This window comes from Bos javanicus, chromosome 19, assembly GCF_032452875.1.
Source record: "Bos javanicus breed banteng chromosome 19, ARS-OSU_banteng_1.0, whole genome shotgun sequence".
Classification (NCBI taxonomy): domain Eukaryota; kingdom Metazoa; phylum Chordata; class Mammalia; order Artiodactyla; family Bovidae; genus Bos; species Bos javanicus.
This window is the reverse complement of record NC_083886.1, coordinates 56,739,742-56,766,007: the sequence shown is the minus strand read 5'-3', so window position 1 is coordinate 56,766,007 and position 26,266 is coordinate 56,739,742. Positions and strand designations below refer to the sequence as shown.

Sequence of the window (26,266 nt, the reverse complement as noted above, 5' to 3'; positions counted from 1 at the left end):
CCATGCCAGGCCCTCCAGACCCCCTGCATCCATACTGCGCCCACACGTGCTGGGTCCGTGAACTGGGGACAGTGGGAGGCATCCTGCAGCCTTGCTTCTGCGTCTCACCAAAGGAGCCCCTATGCCCCCAGACCCACGGCTGCCCCTTCTGGGCCTCATCCCTGGAGTGCGGGCAGCCGGTGGGAGGGGAGGGCAGGGGCCACCTCCCAGCTGTCCCACCACCCCAGGTGCCCTGGGTCCTCTGCCCACAGTAACTGTGCTTGTGCCTCGTCGGGTGTGGGGTGAAGGGCTGGGGGACGTGCAGTGAATGGCCAAGAGCTGCACCCCCAGCTCCAGCACCGCTTCTGCCAGGCTGGCCCTCCCCTCTGCCCAGCCAGACCCCTGACTATCTCTACAAGCAGCTGGGGCTGGAGTAGCGCGGGAGTCCAAGGATTTACCAGTATCGTCTCAGCATACCTCCTGAAACCCTCCAGGTGACCCCAACCTGGTTTCTGCCCCTAACAAATCCCTCAAAATTCCCACAAGCTTCCACGGTTCCTTTGGGTCACGCCTCTGACCCCTGCTCCTCATGGCTGACCCCCGCCACCCCACCCCTAAAGTTCCAGCTTTTATTTTATTGAGGCCTCAGGTCAAAAGCTAGTCCTATCTTAAAGAATTTAATTCATTTAATTCATTTCAGACGTTGTCCATACAAAGTTAGCGTTACTTTAAAAAATTAGGACCATAATATAAATTGGTAAAAAAAAAAAGTCCTGATTGACCTTGGCAACCCCTGGGCACAGGTCCACAGGGTGGCCCTGCCCCTTTCTTGGCAGAAGTGAGACAGAGGGTGGTGAGCTGCTTGGCATTAGTCCAGCCCCAGGAGGCTGAACACTAACTCGAGGGGAAGCGCTGGCTGGGAGGGCCTGGGGGCCCTGGAGTGGGTTGGTGGGTTCAGCTTCTGTTGGGTAACAGCCCAGGCTCTCAGCTTCCCAGTCCAGCTGTGTCTCTCTGCTCCTTCTCTGTCCCAGACCACGGCCAAAGCCTCTCCCTCGAGGTCTGGTCCAGGAGCGTAATGGGGAGGCTCACCAGGCCACTGATGGAAGCCGAGCATGGACTCACAGGACAGAGAGGGGAGGGACAATAGGAAGGGGACCGTGGCCAGGCAGGGCTGGGAACCCGGCGGGAACCCCAGCCTCATCCCCAGGAGGAGCTAGCTCACAGTAATGGGGAGGGCTGGGGACCGTACCAGCAGAGCCGGAGGTAGGAGCTGAGCAGCATCTCAGGACCAGGAGGGGTCCTGACGGCCGGGCAGTGGAGGTCTGTCAGGGCCTGGGCCCCGAGCTGCAGAGATGCACAGGCTCCGAGTGTCCCCCAGCCCAGGCCTGAGGAAGGGGGGCCTTGGCCCCCCATGAAGGCTGCCTTTAGGAGCGTCTCCCCTCGGACTTGGCCTCTCCTGGGGGAGGGCTCCTGGGAGCAGGGCTGGCCCCATGGGGTCTCTGGGGTGTGGGCAGGGCGCTGTGCAGGCAGACAGCTCGGTCCAGACACAGTCCCTGCATCCTCCGAGCTGGGTGGGAGCAGCCGTGCCGGCCCCACTGGGCAGGTGGTCAGTGTAGCACCTGGTCCAACTCATACTTCTCGCAGAAGCGGCTGGTGAAGGGGAAGCAGGTGAGGTACTCGACCCAGGGCCAGTGGATGGGGTAGATGTACAGCCAGATGACCAGGGAGGCAAAGAGGCCGGCAAAGACCACCAGCGACACCAGGATGAGGGCGCGCTTGCGGTACTTGTCGCTCGTGCCGAAGGTGATGTAAGGCAGGAAGGCGAAGGCCAGCAGCAGCCCGCTGAGGAAGCCGAAGATGTGGGCGATGTTGTCGATCCAGGGCAGGAGGCCGCAGATGAAGAGGAACAGCACGATGGCCGACAGGTTCAGGAAGGCCTTCCAGGGCCGCTCCAGCAGCTGCCAGCTCTGGAAGAGCTCCACGAAGAGGCAGGCCAGGAGGCCGAACTGCGACCCTGCAGGGCCCACCTGGGGCGGGTGGGCGGGGCACAGACACAGTCACTTCCAGGCGCCGGGTGGGAGCCCGCGGGGAGCCCTGGGCACAGCCAGGCTGGAGCCCTGGGACCCAGGTCATCCTGTCCGTGAGGCCCTCCCAGGGTGCGGACCCCGAAGCTGAGGGCTGAGGTGCAGCCAGCACCGCCGGAACCCAGCTGGACTCATTCCGCCCACCCTACGTGCACAGTGGGCACAGCAAGCAGGACAGCCAGCCTGCTCCGGGCAGTGCACGTGGCGGGGACAGACGCTGAATCAGCCTGGAGCGTGAGGTGGAACTGACCCACAAACCCTGCTTTCTTAGCAAGAACGGCCACATGAGGGCGACTTCATATGACCCAGCCTGTAGCTAAGGGGCGTGCTGGCCGGCGGTGGTTGTGATCACTGGGAGAAATGAAGTGGGGGTTGGGGTGGGGGGGGTCCAGGAAGGTCTTTCTGGAGGTGACCCTACATGTGACCTGGGGGCATCGCTGCTCCCTCGTGCCCAGGGACAGACTAAGGAACTGGCCAGGAAGCCCCCAGCTTAGCTGTCCATAGACTGTTGAGCCTGACACAGCAGGGGCTGTGCGTCCCTCGGGTAGTGGTGGGGGTGGGGTGGGGAGGGGAAGGAAGTGGCAGGGCTAGCCCCACCCCGCCCAGTCCCCAGAGTGCCCAGAGTCCCCACCTCTGCCCGGTACGGAAGGAAGAGGGCGCTGGCGAGGTTGCCAGTGATGCCGCTGAGAATGAAGATAATGGAGATGCGGTGCCAGCCAGCCAGCTTCTCCAGGTCACGTAGGATGGTCATTTGGAAGATCACAGACACGAGGCAGTGGATGACGCTGGGCGGGGACACACGGGCATCGGCTTCCGCCCGTGGCCACCAGCCAGGCACTTGGGGGGCACCGGGGCCCGGCAGGTTGTGCCCTGGCTCAGGGGCCCTTCCTCCAGGGGTCCAGGTGGTACCACGGGGGCCTGGGGGGTGGGCAGTGAGGGGCCTCTTACCCAGCGTGGAGGAACAGAGACAGCCAGAGCCTATAGAACTGATCGGGGACCTCGGGGTTGAGGAAGGGCAGCAGTCCACACACCTTGTCCAAGCAGTGCACCTGGGCCGAGCGCACGGCAGTCAGTCCCCGGGACCCGGCCGGGTGGGAGGCCCTGGTGTGCGGGGTTGGGACCAGATGCCCGCTGTGGGAGGGCGCGAAGGCTGCTCACCGTGCCCAGGGCCCCGCCTCACCTGGGAGCAGAGTGTGGCCTTCTCGTGGAAATAGCCGTGCATGAACTCACAGTATTCGCGCGTGGTGATCTCACAGCTGGGGACGGAGAGGCAAGGGCGGACGTCAGGGGACTGAGTCCCGATCCCTCGCCCGGTGTCCAGCGCCTGGCTGCAGCAGGCGTCGCTGGCAGGATGGGTGCCCCTCTTCAGGGACCCTCACAGCATGGATGGAGGGGGCGGGGGAACAGCGGCAGAGGAGGAGCACAGGGGCTCGGGCCCGCGGCCCAGGCCGGCTCACCTGCCCTTGGTGCCAATGCAGCAGGGACGGCCCCGGATCTGGCAGTCCATGTGCGGGAAGCCCGAGCGGTTACTCTTGGCCTGCTCCGTGCAGATCTGCCGGGAGGGGCACGGAGTGGAGATGGAGCTGTGTGGCGGGCAGGTGCCTCCCTGCCCTGCCTGGACCGCTCTCCTCTCCGCACACTCACCGGCCACTTGGTGATGTCGTCGGGCCAGATGTGGGCACCACTAGAGGCCGGCTCCTCACAGGTTCTGGAAGTAGACGTTGGAGGGGGCAAAATGTGGGGCCTCGGCACCCCCAGCTTGCCACGCCCCCCGGACCGCACCCCAGCCGGCCACGCCCACCAGCCAGCACCCCAGCCGACCACGCCCACCAGCAGCACCCCCACGGGTGGCACCAATGACATGACACTCAGCCTCATCTCAGAGAGCTCAGCCGTGGGTACCTGGGGTCCTGGTTGCACACGGCCCCAGAAGTCCGCTTCTGGCCCAGATCAGACTTGTCCATGGGGGGCCCTGTATCATCCTGCCACTTGACGAAAGTGGCCAGAGTCTCCTGGAGGGTGGGGAAGGGCTGGTCATGGCAGGCTGGACAAGGTCATGCCCATCAGAGTGGGCAGGGGTCCCTCTAGGGCAGAGGCTCATTCCCTGCTGTCCAGGTCTCTGGCTCATCTCCCAGACCCCCACCCCTCGCTGACACTCCCAGGACTTAGCTTTCACTTCTCTGGGGCTGGGGAGGTTGATACTCTCCCTGTGCCAGGCTGCCTACATTGGGTGTGAGGCCAGGGAGTGGGGTGTGAGGCCAGGGAAGGGCTGTGAAGCCAGGGAAGGGGGCTGTGAGCCCAGGGAGGGGGTTGTGTGAACCCAGGGAGGGGGGTGGGGTGTGAGCCCAGGGAGGGGCTGTGAAGCCAGGGAGGGGATGTGTGAGCCCAGGGAGGAGGGTGTGAGCCCAGGGAGGGGGGTGTGAGCTCAAGGAAGGGCTGTGAAGCCAGGGAAGGGGGGTGTGAGGCCAGGGAGTGGGGTGTGAGGCCAGGGAGTGGGGTGTGAGGCCAGGGAAGGGCTGTGAAGCCAGGGAAGGGGGGTGTGAGTCCAGGGAGGGGCTGTGAAGCCAGGGAGGGGATGTGTGAGCTCAGGGAGGGGGGTGTGAGCCCAGGGAGGGCAGTGTGTAGCCAGGGAGCAGGGTGTGAGTCCAGGGAGGGGGCTCGAGCCCAGGGAGGGGGGTTTGGAGCCCGAGGAGTGGGGCGTGAGCCCGGGGAGGGGTGTGTGAAGCCAGGGAAGGGGGTGTGAAGCCAGGGGGCGGGGGGTTCGAGCCCGGGGAGGCGGGTGTGAAGCCAGGGAGGGGGGTGTGAAGCCAGGGAGGGGGCATGAGCTTGGGGAGGGCAGACAAGGATGGGTGCAGTGTGCTGACACTGCCCCTGCCGGGCCCTCCCCCAGGCTGGGCCAGTGGAGCCAGCAGACAAGCGGGGCCGGGCAGGGCTGCAGGGCCCAGGCCCCCACCGAGCAGTCCTTCCTCTGTGTCTGGATGCAGCCTGAACGGTCGTTTTGGACACAGCAGCCCGAGTCCCGCTCCAGGTCTCGCTCCCGCAGCACGAGCTGCTCGATCTGTTGGTCCTTCCGGATGCAAGGTGAGAACTTGGCTCCCAGGTGGATCAAGTCGATCTGGAGAGGGGGCCGCCGGGGAGGGGGTGGTGAGCTCAGGCCCAGACCTGGCCGGGAGCATTCCTCCCGAGGGTGCTCCTGCTGAGGGGGTCTTCCAGGTTAGACACAACCCCCCTCTCTGCCCAGCTGGGGGTGACAGGGGCAGGGGGCTCCCTGTTGAGATGCCTCCGCGCCTGGGCGCCTCACCGAGCTGGGGCCAATCCAGAAGTTCTCCTGCTGGATGTACTTCACGCTCTCATACACACCTTTGTTCCTGAGCACCTGGCGCAGGGGTGGAAGGAGGCGGGGTCAGGGCTTTCTCGGTCCCAGGGAAGGGCTTCCAGGAAGGCGCTGAGAGGCAAAGCAGAGGAGAGCCCAGAGCCCCCTCCTGCCTGGGCCAGGTCTGTGCCTCGGAGGGACCAGGTGGCCCAAGACAAGGATGCCTCTTGTGGGGGAGGCTAGGATTCCCAGGATGGAGACCCCCTTCCCGAGCCCCACGCACCAGCTGGGTGGTGATGTGCTGGGCGAAGCCCACGGGCGCGATGCCGTACGTGCCGATCACCAGCAATGTGATGATGACGTGGACAAAGGTTAGCCAGTAGGTGAAGTAGGGCCTGCGGGCAGGGCCTCGGGTCAGCAGAGCTGGACTCACACCCTGACCCTCAGGCCTGTGACACCAGCTGCTGACAGCTCTTACCTGCTCCCAACCCTCCACTGCTCTGCTCAGACTCGTCCTTCACCACCGCAATTCTTAACACGCACCTCTATGCCTTTCTCTCCCAGCTGAAACCCTCCCCGTGGCTTCTCGCTGCTCTGGGAATCAAGTCTAATGCTGCCCACTCCCACTGGTGGCCAGGCCTTGCTGCACCTGCCCACCTTCCTGGCCTCCTTCCTCTCCTCTTGCAGTTCTGGGAACGCACCCCTGCAGCCCCGGGGCCTTTGCACATGATGCTTCCTTTGCCTGAGATGCTCTGCCCTTCTCTTTTCACCCAGCTAACTGCTGCTCCTCCTGACCACATGCCTCCCCAGCCTCTGGTTCACTCCCTTCTCTGTCCTCCTTCTCTGGGACACACTCCACACCTGCTATCACTTAATTTTTTGTGATCTGGGGTTCAAAGTCTAGCAGGTTGCTGCTAACTGTACACAGAATGGCCTGTTCCCAGTCCTCTGGCTTCCCGAAGGTCTTGTACACAGTCCCTCTCCACAGGCTCCTCACTCGGGGTCACCGCTTCTAACCACGCCTCTGATCTACCACACTTGCCCTGCTCTGCTGTCCCAGGGCCTGTGTGGCACTCAGTGAATGCTTGTTGTCTGGGACCCAGGGAGAAAGCGGGCCCAGAAGCAAGGAGAGGCAGCAACACCTGACGACTCTTCCCGGGTGACGTGCGCACTCGCAGGGTGACCCCGGGGACTGTCCCTGCTCCCCCGACACATAAGAGGTGCTCATCAAAGGCTCGCTGAACAAGGAGGGATGCTCCAGGAGAGGGCCCAGGGGGATCTGGAAGCCCCCCGGTACCTCCTGGATGGCTCCCAGCCCCTCTCCCTGGGCCTTCTCCTGGGAGCAGCCCTCCGGGACAGTGAGCACCCCCAGGTCTCGGAGCAGGCGGGCCGGCCGGCGGCTCACCGGTGGCTGTCAAAGCTCTCCAGCTGCCGCTGCACCGTGCTGCTGATGCTGCGGCGGTAAGTGCGGTTCAGCCAGTTGCCCACCACACCCAGGCCGTAGTGCCGCTTCTTCCGGTCGAAGGCAAAGTGCTTCACCTTGGAGGCGATGCGCTTGCCGCGTTTGGTGGGGGGCACCGGGGCTCGGCTGGACTCCTTCCTGGTAAGGACGGTGGTCTCAGCCGGGTACCCTCACCCCCTCCTTGCCACGAGGAGGGGACCAGGAGGGACCTGCAATCTGGGGAACCCCTCCACCCCGCCCCCCACACCCGGGAGGACTGCCTGGAACTCACAGGGGAATCTGGTCGGGAGAGACTGGGGAGGCTGAGTGTGGGATCCCCCGGAAGTAGCTGGCGGAGAGTGGGGGCGACTCAAACACGTCATCGGGCATGGAGCTCATTTCTTCCTGGGGTAGGGGTGGAGTCAGGGACACAGCAAGAGACAGTGTGAGGAGTCACTGTCTCCCGGCCTGCCCCCCCAGCAGCTCAATTCAAGGGCAGGACAACGTCGGACAGGCTCCCGGGGAGAGAGGAAGGGGAGGCACGTGTTTGCGGGCCCTGATGGTGACTCTCCCAGCTGGCACCTGCCCCACCCCAGGCCCTCGCTCTGCCAATGAAAGATGGGGGGCCTGGGAGCTCCGAGAGGCAGCACCCCCATCCCACGGACAGGCCTCTGGACATCTGAGGGCCTCCCGGCAGAGCGCGATGGGAAGTCGGGTCTCTTCCCACAGCTCTTGCCCACCCCAGCCCCCTGACCCGGAGGGCCCACACACCCCGTGCTTGCCTTACTAAAAAACGAGGAGTCGAATGTCTCCGCCCCGTCGACCACGTCCTCCTCCAGGGAGCTGGGGTAGGCAAAGCTGCACTTGACCACCCGGCTCCGCTGTCCTGTGGCCTCTAGCACTGAGCGCCCCTGTGTGGGGCAGAGGCACGGGCGTCAGGCCCAGGGGAGGTGGTCCTGCCCCGACACCAAAGGGGTGTCAAGGCCATCCTCCCAGGGAGGTGGGACCCCGCGCAGAGCAGGAGTGTCTGTGGAGGCCGGGACTGGGCTGCAGCTCCTCCCCAGGCCTGCACACAGTACTCTGTCTGCAGTTGGCTGCCAGCTTCTCCTGGCAACCTCCCGCCTTTGGGCTTGGGTACCTGGCACCCCACCACTCACCCTGCACCCTTACTCTCAAGGTTCGGGCTTCCTGGCACAGCACACGGGGCCCCTGCTGACCTTTCTGATTCCACCTCCCATGATTCCTCTTGTGACCACCCTTCACTAAATCTACCTGCTACTGCCTCTTACCCCCAGGCCTTTGCATATGCCGTTCCCTCTGCTGAGAATGCTGTTCCCTTCCTGGTGAAACTTTCTTTATACCTCTCAAGTGCCCTCTCTGACATCAGCCCCTCTCCTGGGCAAGACGGGGCAGCCCTTCCTCTGGGCGGGCCCCAGCACCTGTCACACCGCATGGTGACATCTTCCCCTCACCTGAGCTGAGTGCTCCTCTAGGGCAGGGTCACTGGCTCAATTCTCTCTGCAGTGCCCCTGTGCCCAGCATGTAACAGGGGCTCCACAAACATGGGTCAGGGAGCGGTGACTGTACATTTCACTTCCTATTTCTCCTGTGTATGTGTCGGTGCAGAAACCAGCTGCCCGCACTAGGGAGAAGCGGGGCTAGAAGGATGTGGGTGAGTCTGCCTGCTGGGCTGTAGCCCCCTTCTCCGCCCAGGGATCCCGGAGCAGCCACTGCCCTGGCACAGACGCAGGTGCCTGGAATGGGGGAGAGAGGGAGCAGGCCAGGCAGAGGTATCCTTACCTTAAGCAAGGCTGCAGCAGCTTGAAAGCTCATGTGGGCCACAGAGATCCTCTTGCGGCGGGGCAGGTGGGAATAGCCGGAGCGGACGCTGGTGAAGGAGGTGAGGGAAAGGACCCCGGGGGTCAGCGGTGGGTGTGGGGCGTGGGGCCGGTCCACCTCATCCGGGTGGCGGAATGCCCGTCCTCGGGCCAGGGGGTCCACAATCTGGACGGGAGGGAGGCAGTGAGCAGAGGCCGCCGGGAGCTGGGCCGAGTCCCCTGATGGCCCCATCCCCGGCTGGAGCCCACCTTGGGCATCTTGCAGGGCTTTGGAGACTCAGTGTCCTGGAAGGAGGGCACCTCTTGGCTGGGGAGCTCCAGGTCCCGCTGGCACGAGGCCTTGAGCCGGCCGTAGCGCACGCTGCAGTGGTGAAGGCTCCGGCGCTGCCAGTGCTGCCGCTTCAGTTCCCAGTCTCCACTGACCCCGAACCACTGGGCCGCGCCCCTGCGGGGGCGGACAGGGCACAGGGCGCATGTCACCATGGCGGCGGGAGCAAGACAGGCCACGTGTGTGGGGAGGTGACAGGGTGCGTGTGTGTGCAGTGGGAGGGGACAGGACATGTGTGGGCGCAGTGAGGGGTGGGGGGCAGACTGACTCCCCGACTCAAGTGTCCAGGGACTGGATGGGCAGAGGCAGGGGAATAAAGTCCAGGGCCTGAGGGCTGAGCCCGGGGCCGGGGGGAGAGAGGGGGACCCTCCTCTGCAGTGCAGGGTCCACCCCCAGCTCCTTGACCCCCTGCAGCCTCCTTGCCGGGTCTTCCTGCCAGGCAAGAGCCACCCGGGCCTCAGTTTCCCCAGCCTGGAACATGGGCTGCTTGTCCACGCCTCCCAGAAAGGGGCTTGGGGCCCCGGAGTGTCAGAGTCCGTCGGGTGGGGAAGGGGGGTCTGCTGTATGGGGGAGCATGTAGGCGGGGGCGGAACGTGTGCTCACTTGCGGATGCTCTGGGACAGCGAGGCCTGGCGGCGGAAGCCAGGACGCTTCTCTGGGCTGCCCTCCTGCCATCGCCCTCGTGGCTCCTGGAGGCTGACGCTCTTCAGGAGGGCCGGGTTCCTGCGCCTCTGCCCTCCGGATTCCTGGAGGTGGGAGAGGGAGACGGGCTGTGACTCTGTAGAGCTCCGAGCCTCCCCGGCTGCCTCTACTCTGGCTTCCGATGTGAAAACCAAGACAGGACAAACCTCGACCCCAGCTGACCCCAAGCCGCGTTCTCATTCTGAGGGTCAGATGGGCCCTCGTCTGGGAGCCTGGCACTTACTTCCCCAGGGCTCCCTCTCTAGGTCCTGGCCATGGCTAAGCTGCAGATTGGCCCGGCTTTGTGTGTTTGAAAGCGCCCTTGGCTGCGTGGGTGGCACGAGACCGCCACCCCGGGGCCCCGGACTGCACGGGAGCCCACGCTGTGAGCAGCGGGTTCTCAATGGACTCTTTATGGAGCACTGGTTGGGATGCTGGCAACAGTGATTCATCCCCGTTCTCCTGCATGAGCAAAGCGCTGAGAGTCGGGGTGCCCCTTCCCCTGAGTCACAGACAGTCTACCACCCGCAGAACAGCCAGGGCCAGAGGGCTTCCCTGGTGGTCCAGTGGCTAAGACTCCGTGCTCCCAATGGAGGGGACCCAAGTTCAGGACCCTGGCCAGGAAACTAGATCCTGCAACTAAGACCTGGCATAGCCAAATAAAAATAAATAAAAGAAGGGACTGGGGCCGGAAACAGCTGATTCCCAGGTGGGACTGACAGGAGTTTCCTATTTTCCCTGGCCAGCCACGAGACTGAGTTCCTGAGTTCAGAAGTCACTCCCAGTGACATTGGGGGCCAGGAAGCAGTGGGTGAAGCCTACGGCAGGGGCTCCAACAGGCTCCGGAAGGGCCCCCTTCCAGGAAGTGAAACTGCCCTAGAGATGCCAGGGGACACAGAGGGGGCCCCTCTTACCTGGGGCAGCATGCTGGCCTGCTCGCTGGGGGCCGAGGTCTCGGGCGGAGGGATGGTGATGGACAGGTTGGGCGGCTTCCGGCTCTGTAGGCGGCTGCTGGACACCGAGGAGACCCTCTCTCCGTTCTTGTCATCGGAGGCCATGGTGGGTAAGGGGGCAGGGCAACTGGAAGGGCAACGGAGGGGGCACAGGTGTATCGTCGAGAGGCAGCAGGATGTTGGCGGGCACGGGGACAGTGCAGGGTGTCAGGGCGTGCCATGGCGGGCAGCCCAGATTGAGAACAACCCATGGACAGTTGGTTCAAAACTGACTCCGGATACTAAACCCCACAGCAGCACACTGATCGGACTGGGTGGGGTATGGTGAGAAGGTCTATTTTCATCCCTTCATTTGCATTCTAGGCCAGCAGGAGCCTGGAAGGTCCCCAACTTGTCACCTCGTTCTGCTTCTGGTCTCTCTGCTTCAGGCGAGGACCACACCCAGAAAGGAATGTGAGGACCAGGGATGCAGAAGGGATGTGATCTTGGCCTGCCCATCAGTCGGGCTAGAGCAGGCCAGGGGCCCGGAAGGCAGATTCCTTGGACAAAGGGCCCTGCCTTCGTCCCTGGGACAGGGCTTGGGGCGTATAGGGAGAAGGCTCCAGGCGGCTCACAAACAAGGGACCCACAGCTGTGCAGGGAGCGGGTGGTTCTCAGAGAAGGAATCCCTGGGCTGCGAGCGAGGAAGGGAAGGTCCAACCTAACTCCTGGGAGCATGAGAAAGCCACCGTGCTAGTCCCTGTCCCCCTGGACTGCCAAGTTCCTCTTTCAAAGGTAAGTGAAACTGCCATCTGTCACTTTTTTCTTTTTACAAAGGAAGAATATTACATCTTAGTGATAAAAATGATACACGAGCATTGCAAAAGAAAAAGACTCAGACAACTAAAGGAAAGTGAACTGCTGGCCCGCCTGTCACCCCGTGTTCCGGGAAAGAGCTTGGTGTGCGCATGCTTCTCTGCACCTGGAAAAGGACACGATACTTAACATTTCCTTGTTGTTGTTTAATTGCTAAGTTGTGTCCAACTCTGAGACCCCATGGACTGTAGCCCACCAGGCTCCTCTGTTCATGGGATTTTTCCAGTCAAGAATATTGGCGTGGTTTGCCACTTCCTTCTTCAGGGGATCTTCCCGACCCAGGAATAAAAGCTGCGTCTCCTGCGCTGGCAGGCAGATTCTTTATCCCTGAGATGCCAGGGAAGGCCACTTAACACTTCTATCATTTCTCTACAGCATGGACATCCTCCTCTGTCAATGCAGACAGACAGATCTACCTGATCTGTCTTGAAGACTGGGAAGGTTTCTAAGAATGGAATGTACCAAGATTTACTTAGCTCCAGACTGATGGTTGCTTAGAGTTGTGTCCAGTGTGAAGGACACCCTTGCCTACATCACACGTGTTGTGCTATGCTACATCGCTTCAGTCGTGTCCGATTCTTTGCGACCCCATGGACTGTAGCCCACCAGGCTCCTCTGTCCATGGGGATTCTCCAGGCAAGAATACTAGAGTGGGCTGCCACGCCCTCCTCCAGGGGATCTTCCTGACTCAAGGATTGAACCCCTGTCTCCTTATGAATCTGCTTTGGAGGTTCTTTACCACTAGCGCCACCTCCAAGTTTTATAACAGACAAACAGTGGAAGGGGAACGACTGGACTGAAGAATAAGTGCGTCTTGAGTTTCAGTGGAACTTTCCAAATGGCCCAGCCAGGAGGAAGTAGCGATTTACCCACATCTGGGGCTCTTCCATCCTCACAGGTGCCACTGACTCCCACACCCTCTTCGACCCAACAGAACGAGCGCCCTCTGACTTGACTAGTCTCTCCATCTCACCTCTCACTCTGCCCTGTGACCTCTGTCTTGCTAAAATCCTTTGCTGTTTCCTCTCCCTGCATCCCAGGGCTGCTGGGGCAGGTCTGATTTCTCTTCCCTCACATCCATCTTCTGATCGGGGTGGGGCCACATGAGGCCAAGGTGCTGGATGTCAGGGCAACACAGCAGCCACCTTTGTTTGGAGCCTGCCTGCTTCCCCAACCCTCACCTCTCACCTGAAGGGTCCCAGCAGCCCCCTGACTCCTCCTGATCTGCTGCCCCCTCGAGCCCCCACCCCAGGACCATTTCCACCCAGTGGCAGAGTTCGCCTTTTAAAACACAAATCATACCATGCTCAACACTAGGCTGGGATCTCCAGTTCTCACTTAAAACCAAGTTCAGACTTCTCACTGGGGCCGCTGGTGAGTCTCCTTATCCCTTCATCTCCTCCTCGGTCCCACCCTCACCCCAATCGGGCCACCTGGGATCCCTCACTGCCCTACACCTGCCGCTCTATTAGGAGGTGCTGGGGGGTCATGGTCAAAAGCACAGACAGGAGCTGGGTGGCCTGGGGCTTGACCTGCCTCTGATCACTGGTCACCTAGGTCCTCACCTTATGGGGGGAATAACCCCCTCCCCTAAAGAGACATCCTGGGCATCACGTGACTGCACGCATGACATGCACTTAGGCGGCACGTCCACAGACACTCGTTCCAGAATGTTCATAGCTCCACGTTCACCGGAACTCAAAGGTGGAAACAAGCCAAACGCTCGTCAAAATACAAGTGGAAAGGGGGAGAGATAGATTAGGAGCTTGGGATTAACATATACACACTACTATATCTGGGGCTCCCAGTGGCATAGAGGTAAAGAATGAGCCTGCCAATGCAGGAGACGCATGGGACGAGGGTTCGATCCCTGGGTTGGGACGATCCCCTGGAGAAGGGAATGGCAACCCACTCGAGCATTGTTGCCTGAGAAATCCCATGGACAGAGGAGCCTGGCAGGGCTTCACAGTCCACAGGGTCACAAAGGGTGGGATATGACTGAGCACACACCCCTTCCTTCCTTCCTCCTCACCACTATACACAAAATAGACAATCAACAAGGACCTACTATATAGATCAGGGAGCTCTGCTCAGTATTCTGCGGTGGGTCTTCCCTGGTGTCACAGTGGATAAGAGTCCATCTGCCAAAACACGGGTTTGAACCCTGGTCCTGGAAGATCCCACATATCGCGGAGCAACTAAGCCTGCGCATCCTAACTTCTGAGCTTGCACTCTGGAGCCCCTGAGTCACAACCCGGAGCCCGTGTGCCTGAGCCTGTGCTCCACAATGAGAGGATCCACCGCAAAGAGACGCCCGCACGCCACAACGGGGAAGAGCCACTTCTCTCCACTAGAGGAAGCCCGTGAACAGCCACGAAGACCCAGTGCAATTTAAAAAAAATTCTGCAGTTTGGGAAAAGAGTCTGAAAAAGGTAGATACATGTACATGTGTAACTGAATCACTCTGCCATACACCTGTGACTAACACAACATGACACATCAACTACACCCCAATACAAAATAAAAGTTAAAAAAAGGGCACTATGATCTATGGGGAAAAACAAACATTCAAATGAGTAAACAAAATGCGCTAAATCCACACAAGGGGCTATTACTCAGCCATGAAGGGGAATGACTCGCTGAGACAGGCTAAACACAGGTGAACCCGGAGCACCTCATGCTAAATGAAAGCCAGACACAAATAGACCGCGTACGCCAGGGGTCCAAATGCAGTCCCGAAGAGGCACATCTACAGAGACAGAAGCATGAGTCATGGCTCAGGGCTGGGGGGTGACAGCTAAAGGACGGCGGTTTCCCTCTGAGATGATGAAAACGTCCTGAAGTAGATGAGTTTTACATGAATTGTATAGATTAAATGTGAACTGTAACTCAATAAAGACGGTTAAGAAAAAAAAAGTTACAAGTACGTGCTCCATAAATGCTGGGCCTCTGGTTGGGACCCTGCTGGCTCTCCCCAGATCAGATTAGCACCTGTGCACGCAGGTGGCTCCTTCTCATCATTCTGGTCCCAGCTTGAGTGCCACCTCCTCCAAGGAGCCCTCCCGGACTGCCCGAGGCAGCACCCCTCCCACCCCACGTGTCTCTCCGTCGCTTCACCCTGCTCGTCTCCCTCTTTCTGCCTTATTCACAGCTGCATCTCTACTGTCAGCAGAGTGCTGGCCCACGGGTAGCATCAGTACATATTTGCTGCAAGTCAGGTAAGCAAGCAAGGAAAGCAGCTGGTACCCGGGGTCCACGCCACTCGGCTACCCAGTTACCTACCTTCAGGCTGTGGGCTGAGCTTGCAGTTCCCTGAGTCTTGTTGCTGAGGACTTTAGAGCATGTTCTAGTCCTTTCCTCACTCTGCAGAGATGCTCTGGGGTCAAGTCTCAGCTCTGTGGAGAGGTGGCTGGAGGCAGAGACAGATGGAAAGACAGATGACTCCGGGTCAGGCAGGGCTGCTTCCTTGGTGCTCACAGCCTGTAAGGAAGGGGAGGCAGGTTCAAGGGGGTATGTCAGGACCAATGCATCTTTCCATCTTCTTGACCTCAGTCTCCTCATCTATAAAATGGGGATAATTCCACCAGCTTCAAAGGTGGGAGATTAAGAAATAACCCCTCTCCTTCTCCCCTTGTGGTGATAAGCTAGGTTCTTTAGACTGCCCAGACGCCAGGGGCCTCTGGGCGTGTATCTAACAAAACCACATAAAGACCTGGGCTCTGGGCTGGGAACCATAATCAATACGCTCCCTACTTTCTTTTCTTGTTTCTAGAGAACTTCATTAGAAACACTAAACTTTTAAAAATGCAGGCATTATTGGCTATCTTCTGATCAAGATTTCTTTTCAATTAGACAAAGGCAGATATTCAAGGCAGTGTTTAAAGGATTCAGGCGTGTTTTGCTGTCGTTTCGGCTCTTTAACAATTAGTTTAGGTGAAATCTATGCCTGCAATGCAGGAGACCCGGGTTCAGTCCCTAGGTTGGGAAGATCTCATGGAAAGGGAATGGCTACCCATTCCAGTTTTTTTTGTCTGCAGAATTCCATGGACAGAGGAGCCTGGTGGGCTACAGTCTGTGGGGTCGCAGAGAGATACAACTGACTAACACACACACACACACACACACACACCATAAAAGGATTAAAAAGTGAACAACTCGTGGGACTTCCCTGGTGGTCCAGGGGTTAAGACTGTGCTTCTGCTGCAGGGGGTGAGAGTTTGATCCCTACTAGGGGAACTAAGATCCCACATGCTGTGTGCTGCAGCCAAAAGAAAAAAAAAAAGTGAACACCTTGAGGGCATGGCTTTGTTTCTGAGAAGTCCCGCACAGGGGACATGCTGGTATAGCAGAGGAGGGGCCCCTTGATGGAGCCCCTGAGGCTGCTGGGGGCAGGACGGGGTCAGGGCCCCAGGTGGGCCAGGCCTTGCCTGACCCTTTACATGCATTATCCTACTCTGTCCTCAAAACTTGCTTTGAGGTAGATATTATCAACTACCTTTTTGTGGATAAGAATGGAGGCTCAAAAGGGGTTGAGTAACTTGCCCAAGCTCACACAGCCAGGATGGGGAGCAGCTGGGACTTAGGCTGCTCTGGCTACAGGGCCTGAAGCCTCTTTGGGAACAGGTGCCCCTTCTCCCTAAATGAGGAATACACTTGCCGCCAGAGAGCCTCCTATCAGGGAGACAGAGCAGAGTCCAGCCTGGAGAGGAACTTGGTCGAACATCTCAGCATTTTGCAAACTGTGCTTCTCAGCGGTCTGGGGTCACCAGAAGTATCCAAGGGGCCACCATGGGGTAAACTGGAGGCTGGGGGAGGGCCCGGGACCCCCGATTCCACAGGGTAGCACTCCTCTGGCTTTGAGCAGGCCTCTCACCTCCAGTCCTACAACTGCAGATGAGAGCTCTGGGTAGAGAGGGGGTGCCAGAGAGCTATCTGAGGCCCAGCTGGTGGCCCGGAACGCTTCCTGCTTAAGGCTTGGCCAAGACTTGGGCATCCTTCCTTCTTTCGCACACGTGGGGAGTTCTGACCTGCACCCCAGAGCAGATGGGCTGTCGGCAGGCGCCTCAGACGCCACTTGGCACCACTCAGGGGACCGCTCCAAGTCAACAGCCTCGCCTGGGGCCCCAGCACGGAAACTTTTCCCGCTGGGCCCCCCCTGGGACCAGGTCACAGTGAGAGGGCACCAGGCGGGCACCGCCCTGGGAAACTGGCACCAAGGACGAGTGGAGGCATCGGGGGAAGGCTGGGGGCGAGTCTGGGGCTGCCACACCTGAGCTCAGTAAGGTCACCAAACAGTTGGATCCCTGGGTGACTCGGAGCTCCTGGTGAGAAGAAGGGCAGACTCAATCCAAGGCTGGGGGAGGGGGGACTGGACCCACCCAGGGGAAATCTTAGCAGTCCCGAAGAGAAGTGGCCAGTCCCGGAGAGCAGAGGCAGGGCAGGGGCGCCTTTTCATGCGGAGCCATTTAACCATCCTCATAGCGTGGTGCCCAGAGCCTTGGCCTGTAAGCAGCGTGACCTCCACGGCCTCAGTTTCCTTGTCTGCTACGCAAGGGGGTTGGACAAAATGATGCCCCGCCGTGACATCCTCGAGCCCACATATTGGGCATAAAAACACCACTTTGCCTGTCACTCTCCCCCCCGTAGTGGGTATGCCCCCAGCTGATGCAGACACGGGGGGTGGGGGCACCAGAAGCCCAGCCCCTGCCTCTGGACTCGGGGAGGGAGGAGCTGGGGGTGGCAGGTGCCTGGGGTAGATTCAGGGGTTGTGGACAGACTCTGGGTGCCCACCATAACCCAGTCTAGGGCGGGGAGAAGCCCAGATGGCAGAAAAAGTGCTGGAGCGCTGGGAGCGCCTGCCCCGCCCAACATTTATCTCCCGCGCCCCAGAAGTGCTTGCTCATTGCAGAGGAAATTGTGGCGTCCTGGGACTAGGCTTCCTCCTGACCAGTCACATCCGCTGCTCTGAGATCCCCCCGCCAGGCCTGCTGCAGCATCCAGCCCAGGGTCAGGGGTGGGGGGGTTTGAGGGCAGGACCCACCTGGCTAGACCACTGCCACCTGCCCATAAAATTCGGACTTTGTTGGGGGCCTGTCCCAGAAAAAGGCCTTCAGTCCCAGGGTACCCAGGAGACCCCAAAGGGGCCTGGGGAGAGGAAGGGGTTCCACCCTGGACTAGGGGGGTACATACCCAGAGCAAGTGCAGTACAAAGTTCAAGTCACCCCAAGGTACACCCAGAGTCTAAAACCCCACTGCTTCCACGCCCAGAGGCATAGCCTAGGATCAGACGCACATGGCAGAAACGCAGACTCAGACACTGCACGCTGGTTTCGCCAGGGAATCCGGTTTCCCCACAGGGTGGGGCCGGGCACCGCCAGCTGAGCCCTGTCCTGGCAGCCACAGCCAGGGCAAGCCAGGCCTCCCCGCAGTGGGTCCCCCGCCGGAGCCCTACCAGGGCAGCTGCCCCATCCCCAGGCTGCATGGGCCCACTGTCCCCGCCCCACCTGCCCCCAGGTGTGGTTCCATCCCTGGGAATCTGACTCTGGTGTCCTGTTTCTCTCTCCACCTGCCCACCCCCCTGACACACCAGCAGTTTCTGAAGCCACCCCGGGTCTTGCTCACGCTGGATGGATTTTCCACACCCCCTGGGGCTCTGAGGACCTCCTGAGCCAGAAGCAGGCAGGGCAACTTGACACAGGACTCAGCCTGCGTGTGGCCAGACGTGGGGACACAGGAGAGGGAGGGGTCCCTGGGAGGAGGGATGAGCAGCCCCTCCTGAGAGGGGCTTTCTGAACCATAAGGTCAGGAAGGTTAGGGGATCCCCCAAAACGAGGGCCTCAGGCCCCCCGAACAGAGGAAGAAGAAACCACCATCTGGCCCAGAGGTTCCCCCCAGCTGGCGGCAGGCGGGCAGTCTTGAGGGAAGGGAGGTGGCCAGGCAGCTGGGTCCTGCCTGTCCCCCCGCTGAATCACAGGATGTCGGGGTGAGGGAGGAGGGCAAGGAAGTGGCCTCTCCCCCCACTTGCTTCCCTGTCACAGAAACCGAAACCTGCTTTTTTCCTCCCCACAGCTGTTCTGGGAACCGCTGTGAAAAAAGCAGCAAGGAGGAAGCAGGCCCTTGGGCAGTGTGCAATCCCCCAATGAAAGCCCTGGCTCTGCTGAGCTGGGGTGGGGGCCAGGGGGAAGTGGGGGGCTGCTCTGGCTGCTGCAAGGCCCGGCAAGGGGCAGCTTATGTAAAAGGTGCCACCTGGCCGGGCTCCCTACCCGCGGCCCCACGCTGGCCCGAGCAGCCAGTGACTCACCCTGAATGCCTCCCTGCCCTGGCAAGAGTGAGTGCGGATAGGAGAGCCTGGCAGGAAAGAGCCAAGAAGGCCAGCTGAGGGTCGGACAGGATCAGGAAGACCAAAAATGGACAGATGAAAAGGGAGGGAGGCAAGTCTCCCAGGTGGGGGCCGCAAATCCCACCATTAGAGTTAGAGGAAGGAGAGTGGGGAGGGGATGCCCATCTGTCTCCAGAGGCCAGCGGGAGCCCTCCCCGGGACCCCCTGCCTCCTGGTAAGCACCCACTTCCCCAGGGGAGCCAGCCGGCAGACTTATTTCACAGGCCGCCCTTCAGCCCAGCTCCCCCCAACAGAGAGGAAAAATGAAACCACTTGTGGGTTGGCGCCCCAACCACAGGGAGAGGCCCCACTCACAGAGGGCCCTGGCCCAGGGAGGCCTGGATTGATCCTGCTTTCTGCTCAAGCTCGAGAAGATACAGAATCTGAGCACAGGGTCAAGGACCTGGTAACCTTCCCCATCCGAAACCAGGCTTGGGCTCCCTGGCTGGGGTGGCTTGGGAGTCACGGCCGACCACAGACCCGGGACGTGGGCGCCGGGCTCCAGGCCGCTGCCAAGAGCATGCAGGGGCGAGGAGGACAGGTTGCCGTGTTCCCAGCCCCCACCCCGTACTACCCAGAGGTTTGCTCAGGACCACACACCAGTGGGGGGCGGGGCTGGCTGGCAGAGATGTGAATGCCCCATCCCTGTGGGGATCCCAATTCCAAAACCCAGCTGGAACTGCCCAAGCCACACAGCCCCCCATCCTAAGGTGTGGGCCGCTGTTGGTAACATACGGGGGACAGGCATTATTGGGAGGGAAATGCCACCAGATGGCCCCAACCGACCACGATGCTGTGCCCTGTCCACCACAGTGCCCTCCCCAAGGCCCCACTGGAATCCCTGGCCTCCAGGAGCTGCTGATGGAAGCAGACCAGGGACACAGCTGGGCAGAGACCTTCCAGACCTCAGGAAAGTAGTAGCCTCTAGCAGCTGGGGGCCGAAGGCTGCTCAAGGACAACAGCGGGAAGGGATGGAGTGGCTGGGTCCTGAGATGCTCTGCCCGGCAGCCTGGCCTCCTCTGGGAAGGTGGTCTATTCCCTCCTGGTTCTACTGCTCCTGGAGCATAGCCAGAAGGCTCTGGTCCATCCAGGCTGGATACCAGGGCACAGGAGGGAGCCTGAGGGGGTGGGGGTACCTGCACCACCGGGCACCACACTCACCCAGACCTGTCGTGAACCAGGCTTTGCTCCAGACACTCCTGAGGAGTGTGCCTCTCTCGGAATCTTCAGGCACTGGGAGCTGGGTTTCCACTGGTCCTCGGAACCGGTAGGACCTAGCACACGCTCAGTGGTGGGAGGGGATGGGTGCAACACGGGTCGGGGAGGAGGAGAGGCCCACATCCCTCCTGCCAGGGGCTCCAGACCCCGAGGCATTTGCAGACACAACCAACCCCGGCACACAGAACAGGCCTCTGTGGTGTGCTCGAGAGGGCGGAGGCCACCCAGTTTCCATCCCCGCCTTGTGGCCTGGCTCCAGACAATGAGAACGCTGTCCTACTCGGGGAGACGGGGTCAGAGGCCCGGCCCTGAGCGCTGTGTGATATTAAGCAAGCCACTTGGCGTCTCTGAGCTTCGGTGTGTTATGGGGTCGCCCTGGGAGGCTGGGGAGCCGAGGGACAAAGCCTGATATTCCACAGAGAGGTTAAACGCTTCGCCCGCTGTCACTCAGCCACTGTCGGGCCCTGGGCTGCCCGGGGTCGCTCACCTCAACACGCTCAGGACAGGGTGCAGGGTGCCCCACACTCCTGGAGGCTGGGGTCGGCCGTTAGCACAGAGTGAAGATGCCAGGCAGACACTTTTCAGCTTGTAAACAGTCATTAAGGAGCTAATAAACCAGACTTCCCAGAATCCTGCCCTGGGGCTTGCTCCATCCCTGGAAGAAGCTGGCCCCAGTCCCGATGCCTGCTGCGAGGGCTCTGGGACACGTAGACTTGGGCCAGCCAGGCCCCTCAGACCAGAGGGGCTCTCCACACGCATTACCAGCTCTATCTCTCCACCTTGCTTTGGAGCCACTGAGGTCCTCTCATCGAGAAATGGGAACTGAGGGGGCTCACACTCTAGCTTGGCCACCTATCCACTGGAAGAATGAGCAAGTTATGACTTCTGAGCCTCAGTGTTCTCTGCTGTGAAATGGGGTGATGCAGCAGAGATGACATGAGATCGTGAATGCCCAGCGCCTGGGAAAATTGGTGGAGGGTAATGTGTAGCTTCTTTTATTCCTGGCTGGGCTCCGCCACCATGGCTGACTTGGTTTCTACATCTGAGCCAAGTGCCCCGGAGGCAGCAGATCTTTGACAGGTGGGGAAACTGAGGCTCGGAGAGGTAAAGGCAACTGTCCGAGGTCACACGGTTAGGCCGTGGGGCTGTGGCCTCCTGCTATCTGGGAACTGGTGAGGCGAAATGGCAGAAGAGCGGGCAGGGGGTGGTGACTCAGGAGCTGGGGCAAGTTTGGGGTGCACAGGCCTTTGACTCATGAGCCCCTCCCATCCCCCCACCAAGTAGAAATGACATCATCTAACGCTTGGTGGCACTTCCCAGCTTATCTAGGGCTTTCACAACCATTCTCTCATCCTTGTCCTTATCTCACGATTGTCACTGGCTGATAAAGCCATCAGCTAATGAGCCAGGACTCGGGCCAGACTGCAGTTCCAAGGCTGGCTTCTACCCAGTCCTGCGTAGGTACCCCTTCTCTTCCAGGCCTTCTGGGGTCTGCACCAGGGGGCAGGACCTTGGGAGAGCCACCAGGAGAGGGCACGACCACCCGAGGATCCTCGTGGCACAAACTCTGGGGCCACATGTGGGAGGCAGAGAAAGCCAAGCTGGCCCGGCTCCCAGCTCCAGGCAGCCCGGCCAGCGGGGAGCAGGGCTGAGGGTCACGGCCTCCACAACCCCCCCCACCCCACCCAGCAACATGACGCACACGCTGGAGGGTGGGGGCCAGCAGTTCACAGCCTGGTCCTCCCTTCCCTCCTCCAAAACCCATCCTCCATTCCCATGGCCTCCATGATGCTGAGGTCCCCCACCCTGGACCCGGCCACTTCTAGAGGATGACACAGCCACGATGCCATTCCACAGCCTGTTCTCAGCTTGTCCCCCCAACAGGCCATGGTAAGACCTCTGGCCTCACCACGAGTCCATCCCAAGGGCACACAGACATGTCCCTGTTATTCCCTCACCACGCTCCTCGTGCAGCCAGACACCTGCCCAAGCTTCACATGAACCACCACTGGAATCCTCCCAGGCAGACCACTGTGACCCCGCTGGGGAAGCTGAGGCACAGAATATTTAAGTGACCCTCTGCCCCATCCTATTGACCACACTTTCATAGCCCAGGCACCTGCCAGAATCTGGGCCTTGTTTTTTGGCTCCCCCAGCTGGGAATCAGCCCCTCCCACCACCACCACCACCCTCCCGGCCAGCATCCCTGATGGGCCCACCTTGTCTGCGTTGCCCACTTAGTGCCAGCCACTTTCCTAGATGGTCAGATGGCATCACCGGCTCAGTGGACATGAGTTTGAGCAAGCTCCGGGAGATGGTGAAGGACAGGGAAGCCTGGCGTGCTGCAGTCCATGGCGTCGCAAAGAGTCGGACACAACTGAGCGACTGAACAACTTTCCTGGAAGGTTCAGAATGTGCCTTCCCAAGGCTCTGAAACCGCAAGCCTTGCATCTGGGTCCCTAGATAAACTTACTGAATGAGAGAACGCGGACACGGAGGCTGTCTGTACTGCTCTGATGCGGAGAAGAAAATGCTTTCTTTATGCTGGTCCCGAGAGCAGCCCTTGCTTTGCAGGCCCCCCACCGCGGTCACCACTCCTTCCCCAGGCTGGCCCAGCTGGACGGGAAACCGGGAGCAGAGGCGTGAGCTCACTCTGGAAATCCCCAAGGGTGGCCAGGGCATCACTAAGGTCTGTCCCAAAGTGGGCGTCACGGAGACCCAAGAGGACCTGCAGTCTGGAGTGTACATCCCCTTTGATGCTACACGAGGGGGCAGGCAGGTGGCGGGGCCGCCCTAATCCCGCCACCCCTCATCCCAACCCACAGGGAAGTGCCAGATGGCTCATTCAAGTCACAGGCACAAACACACCATCCCTTGACTTCTTGCTCTCATCTGAGACCTCACCTGGGGAAGAGTTTACACAGCAAGTCACACACCCTGCAGAGAAGTCTGGCCACCACCACTGACCCGGAGCTGGGCTTGGACCCCAGCGGCCCCCAGTGCTTTTATGGCGTGACTCATTCCTCCTCTTAGAGGACCAGGAGTCCCCACCTTGGGCAGTGAGCGTGTGCCGGTGTGTGTGTGTGTCCATGTGTGTCACACCAGGTACTCAGAAATGAGTAAGTGAGGTAGAAGTCACCTGGTACTCTGTTGCCAGCTGGTGGCACAGGGTTTTAGGGCTGGACCTGGGAAGGGGTGGCCCAGGTTCAACGTGAGGCCCTGCTGATTACTTCCTGAACAGCTTTGTGCAAGTCTGACTGCTGCTTTATGCCTTCAGAGGCACACAGAAGATGGGAGGTTGCTATTACAGGTTGCTTTGTTTTTGTTTTAGCTGAAAAGGTGAAAGCCTCACTCCAGCCTTTTAAAGTTAAAAGATTAAAGAGAAGCCCCCCCAAAGCAAAAGTCAAACCAGAAACTGCCACTTGCCCTCTGACCCCACCAGGGTTCCCAGGTCAGGAGGCCAGGGACCACAAGTAAACAGGATGGAGGGTGGGCGTGGGAATGGAGATTGTCAAGAAGTGGGCAGGGAGGGCAGTGAGGGGACCTGGGCTCCTGGGCGTGGACGGCTGCTTCATCCCATCCTGCCCTTTCTATGACAGCCCCCGCTGCAATTCCCTGCACAGCGGGGAGCCCAAGGCAAATAATTAATTCAGAGTTGTCCCTACCGGGGAACCCCCTGGCCTGTGGCTCTGATGACCCCCATCTTTCACTGGGGCTCTGCTAACACCATGAGCAGGGGGGGCCTCGCTGTCTAGCATCAGGGCCCACCCTGGGTCTCTCATCTCACCCAGAGTTCCCACAGCCACCGTGGAACGTTTTACTGCCGGCAGGAAGCAGACTGTGAAGCGGCAAGGAATGTGTCCTGTTATTCCTCGGGTGTTATTTTCCTGGTATAAGTGACTGAGGAGTTAGAAGTAGGTTCAGAAGGGAAAATGACAGCCGGTCACATGGTGTCAGGCATCCAGGCCCGCCCAGCAATCAAGGGTTGGGCAGTTTCTGAGCACAGAGTTGCCCCCTTCCCACCCTCCACACTGTGCTGATGTCTGACCCCCAGGGCTGCCCTGGCTCACCCGGCGTGGGAGGTGCCCTGGGGATGAAGCACTCCAGGACCCAGCTGTGAGAGAGCCCCTGTTTCCAGCCCCTCCCCCATGGCACCGAGAACTGCTTAATGCAGGGCCCAGGGTTTAAGTAGGGAAGAGGCTGGTGGCACCAAGGGTGGCCTGCTGTTAGGACAGGACTGCCCTCACGCCTTCTTACTGCTTATCTCATTTGGGTTTATTTCTCCTCTAACCTGGTGAAACTGAGGCAGGGAGGGGCAGTCAGTGAGAAGTAATCCGATGGACCCGGTACCACGCCAAGCTCAGCACAGCACTCCTGACACTTCCCGCTGGATAACTCTTCATGGTAGGGGGCTGTCCTGCACACCTCAGGATGTTTAGCATCATCCCCAACCTCTACACGCTAGATGCTGGGAGCCACAACACTCACCCTCCCCCCCCCCACCCCCAGGTGTGACAACCAAAACGTCTCCAGGCACTGCTGAATGTTCCCTGGCAGGCAAATCACTCCCCCAGGCCCGTTTGAGGGTCACTGCTCTGAAAGAAGCTTCACTTTCCACTCTGCTCTGCCTCACCTACCGTGAGTGACAGTAACACAACACAGACGCTGGGCCCATCACATTTCAGCAAATACCACCCACACAGGGTCCTAAGGCTAGCCATTGGGAAAGAGCAGCCAGTCCACGTGGGGGGTCAGTCCGCAAGCCCTCCCCTCCTCAGACACTCCCTTCTCAGCTCCAACTCCAGACCTTCTCCCTTGGCCTTTCACCCCGGGCTCCTAGGGACATACTCCTCTCTAACCCAACGCAGTACCCTGGGGGAACGGAGAAGGTTGGGGGGGGCACCTTCCCAAGCCCCTCTGTCCAGAAGTCAGGACTCCTGGGTCCAACTTCTGAGCTCCAGTCTGGCCTGGCTGCGGCACCTGTTTCCACCCCGGGGAGGCCGAACAAACTCCGCCCTGGCCGCTGCAGCTCACCCAGGAGAAAGTGGAGGGGCGGGGAAGGTCTGAATTCCGGGCGCTTCTGGGGCAAGGCGGGACTGCGCGGTCCTGCCCTGGGGCTTTCCCCCCGCTCTTCCTCCTGGGACTTTAAACTGCGGCTCAGTCATCCTGTCCCCGCCTCTGGTGACTCGTGGCCCAGGGACCCGAGAGGTGTCTTATCCGAGCTGAGCCTAGGGGCCGGCAGACCCGGTCCAGGGGCCCCGTCCCAATCCAGCCCCGGCCTCCGGTATCGGCCCACGTGGAGCCAGCGCCGGAACCTTCGTCGGTCACGCACCGCCGCCCCGGGCGCGACCCCGCGGCCCCTCTGGCGCCCGGCGCCCAGCTGCCGCGAACCGGCCCCTCCCGGTGCCCCGCGCTCACCTCCCGGCGGCCCCAAGTCCCCGGGACTCAGCTCCAAGCTGCGCCGGCCGGCCGCTGGGTAGTGGCTCCCGGGGGCGGGGCCCCAGCGCTCCGCCTCTTCCCTACCTGCGCGCGGTCGGCGGAGGCGGGGCCGGGGGCGGGGCCGGACGCCTGGGCGGGGCCGGGTCCTGGAGGCGGGCCCGAGCTCTGGGGACGGGGCCTCTCTCGGTCCCCTAGGCCAGCATCCTCTGTAGCTCCAGGGTCGCGCTGTCCCCGCCCGGGCAAACCCTATTTTCCGCCGGAGCTACTCTCATCCAGGCGCCGTCCTCTCCTCCCCCGATAAAACGTATAATCTAGGTCTGAAGTGCCATCATCCCGTCAACTTCCAAGAAAAGCCTCTCCAATAACAGCCCCCTCCCAGAGCCTTCATCCCTGGATCAAACGAGCCTGTTCCCTCGGGCCTTTTAGCCCTCAGGCGTTCCTTCAAACTCATTTGGAGAGTCTCGCTTGCAAGTCCTGCTGCGGTTGCCGCCTCCGGGACGCCTCCTCTGATTTCCATCGCTGCTCTAGACTCTAGTCCACCGCGAACGCGCCCTCCCCCGCATCCTGCTGCAGCGAAGGCTCCCTGCCTGGCTGAGACCCGCTCTTACTCAACTTCCCCCGCCCACTCGCCCCCGGCACTGCGTCCAGGCCTGGCGCCGAGGACAGAAGGGGACCTGGGGTTTGCTACTGGGAGAAGCCCTCACTGAGTGCCTGAGTGGCGGCGGGGTCTCTGGTAAAGTTCCAGGAATCTCCTTTAGG

The 26,266-nt window shown here is 60.6% G+C and overlaps 1 protein-coding gene across 5 annotated transcripts; it reads right to left on the bottom strand.

The window, feature by feature from the left end:
* Window positions 1–640: 640 nt before the first annotated feature.
* Window positions 641–25,592, bottom strand: RHBDF2 (rhomboid 5 homolog 2). Of its 5 annotated transcripts, none has more exons than XM_061392750.1 (19): window positions 25,487–25,592; window positions 14,755–14,952; window positions 10,579–10,744; window positions 9,587–9,729; window positions 8,905–9,100; window positions 8,618–8,821; window positions 7,600–7,728; window positions 7,110–7,222; window positions 6,782–6,976; window positions 5,660–5,771; window positions 5,365–5,439; window positions 5,017–5,178; window positions 3,966–4,075; window positions 3,708–3,771; window positions 3,521–3,615; window positions 3,244–3,319; window positions 3,012–3,112; window positions 2,695–2,848; window positions 641–2,006 (listed from the first exon to the last, which is right to left on the bottom strand). In XM_061392750.1, exons 3-19 carry the CDS (start codon window positions 10,720–10,722, stop codon window positions 1,587–1,589), a joined length of 2,493 nt encoding a protein of 830 aa, XP_061248734.1. In that variant the 5' UTR covers window positions 10,723–10,744; window positions 14,755–14,952; window positions 25,487–25,592; the 3' UTR covers window positions 641–1,586. The 5 variants fall into 5 exon arrangements, with proteins under 5 accessions (XP_061248734.1, XP_061248735.1, XP_061248738.1 ...); XM_061392751.1 differs by having other exon boundaries at window positions 14,755–14,881; window positions 25,487–25,585; XM_061392754.1 differs by lacking the exon at window positions 25,487–25,592 and adding an exon at window positions 25,103–25,427.
* Between the last annotated feature and the right edge of the window lie 674 nt (window positions 25,593–26,266).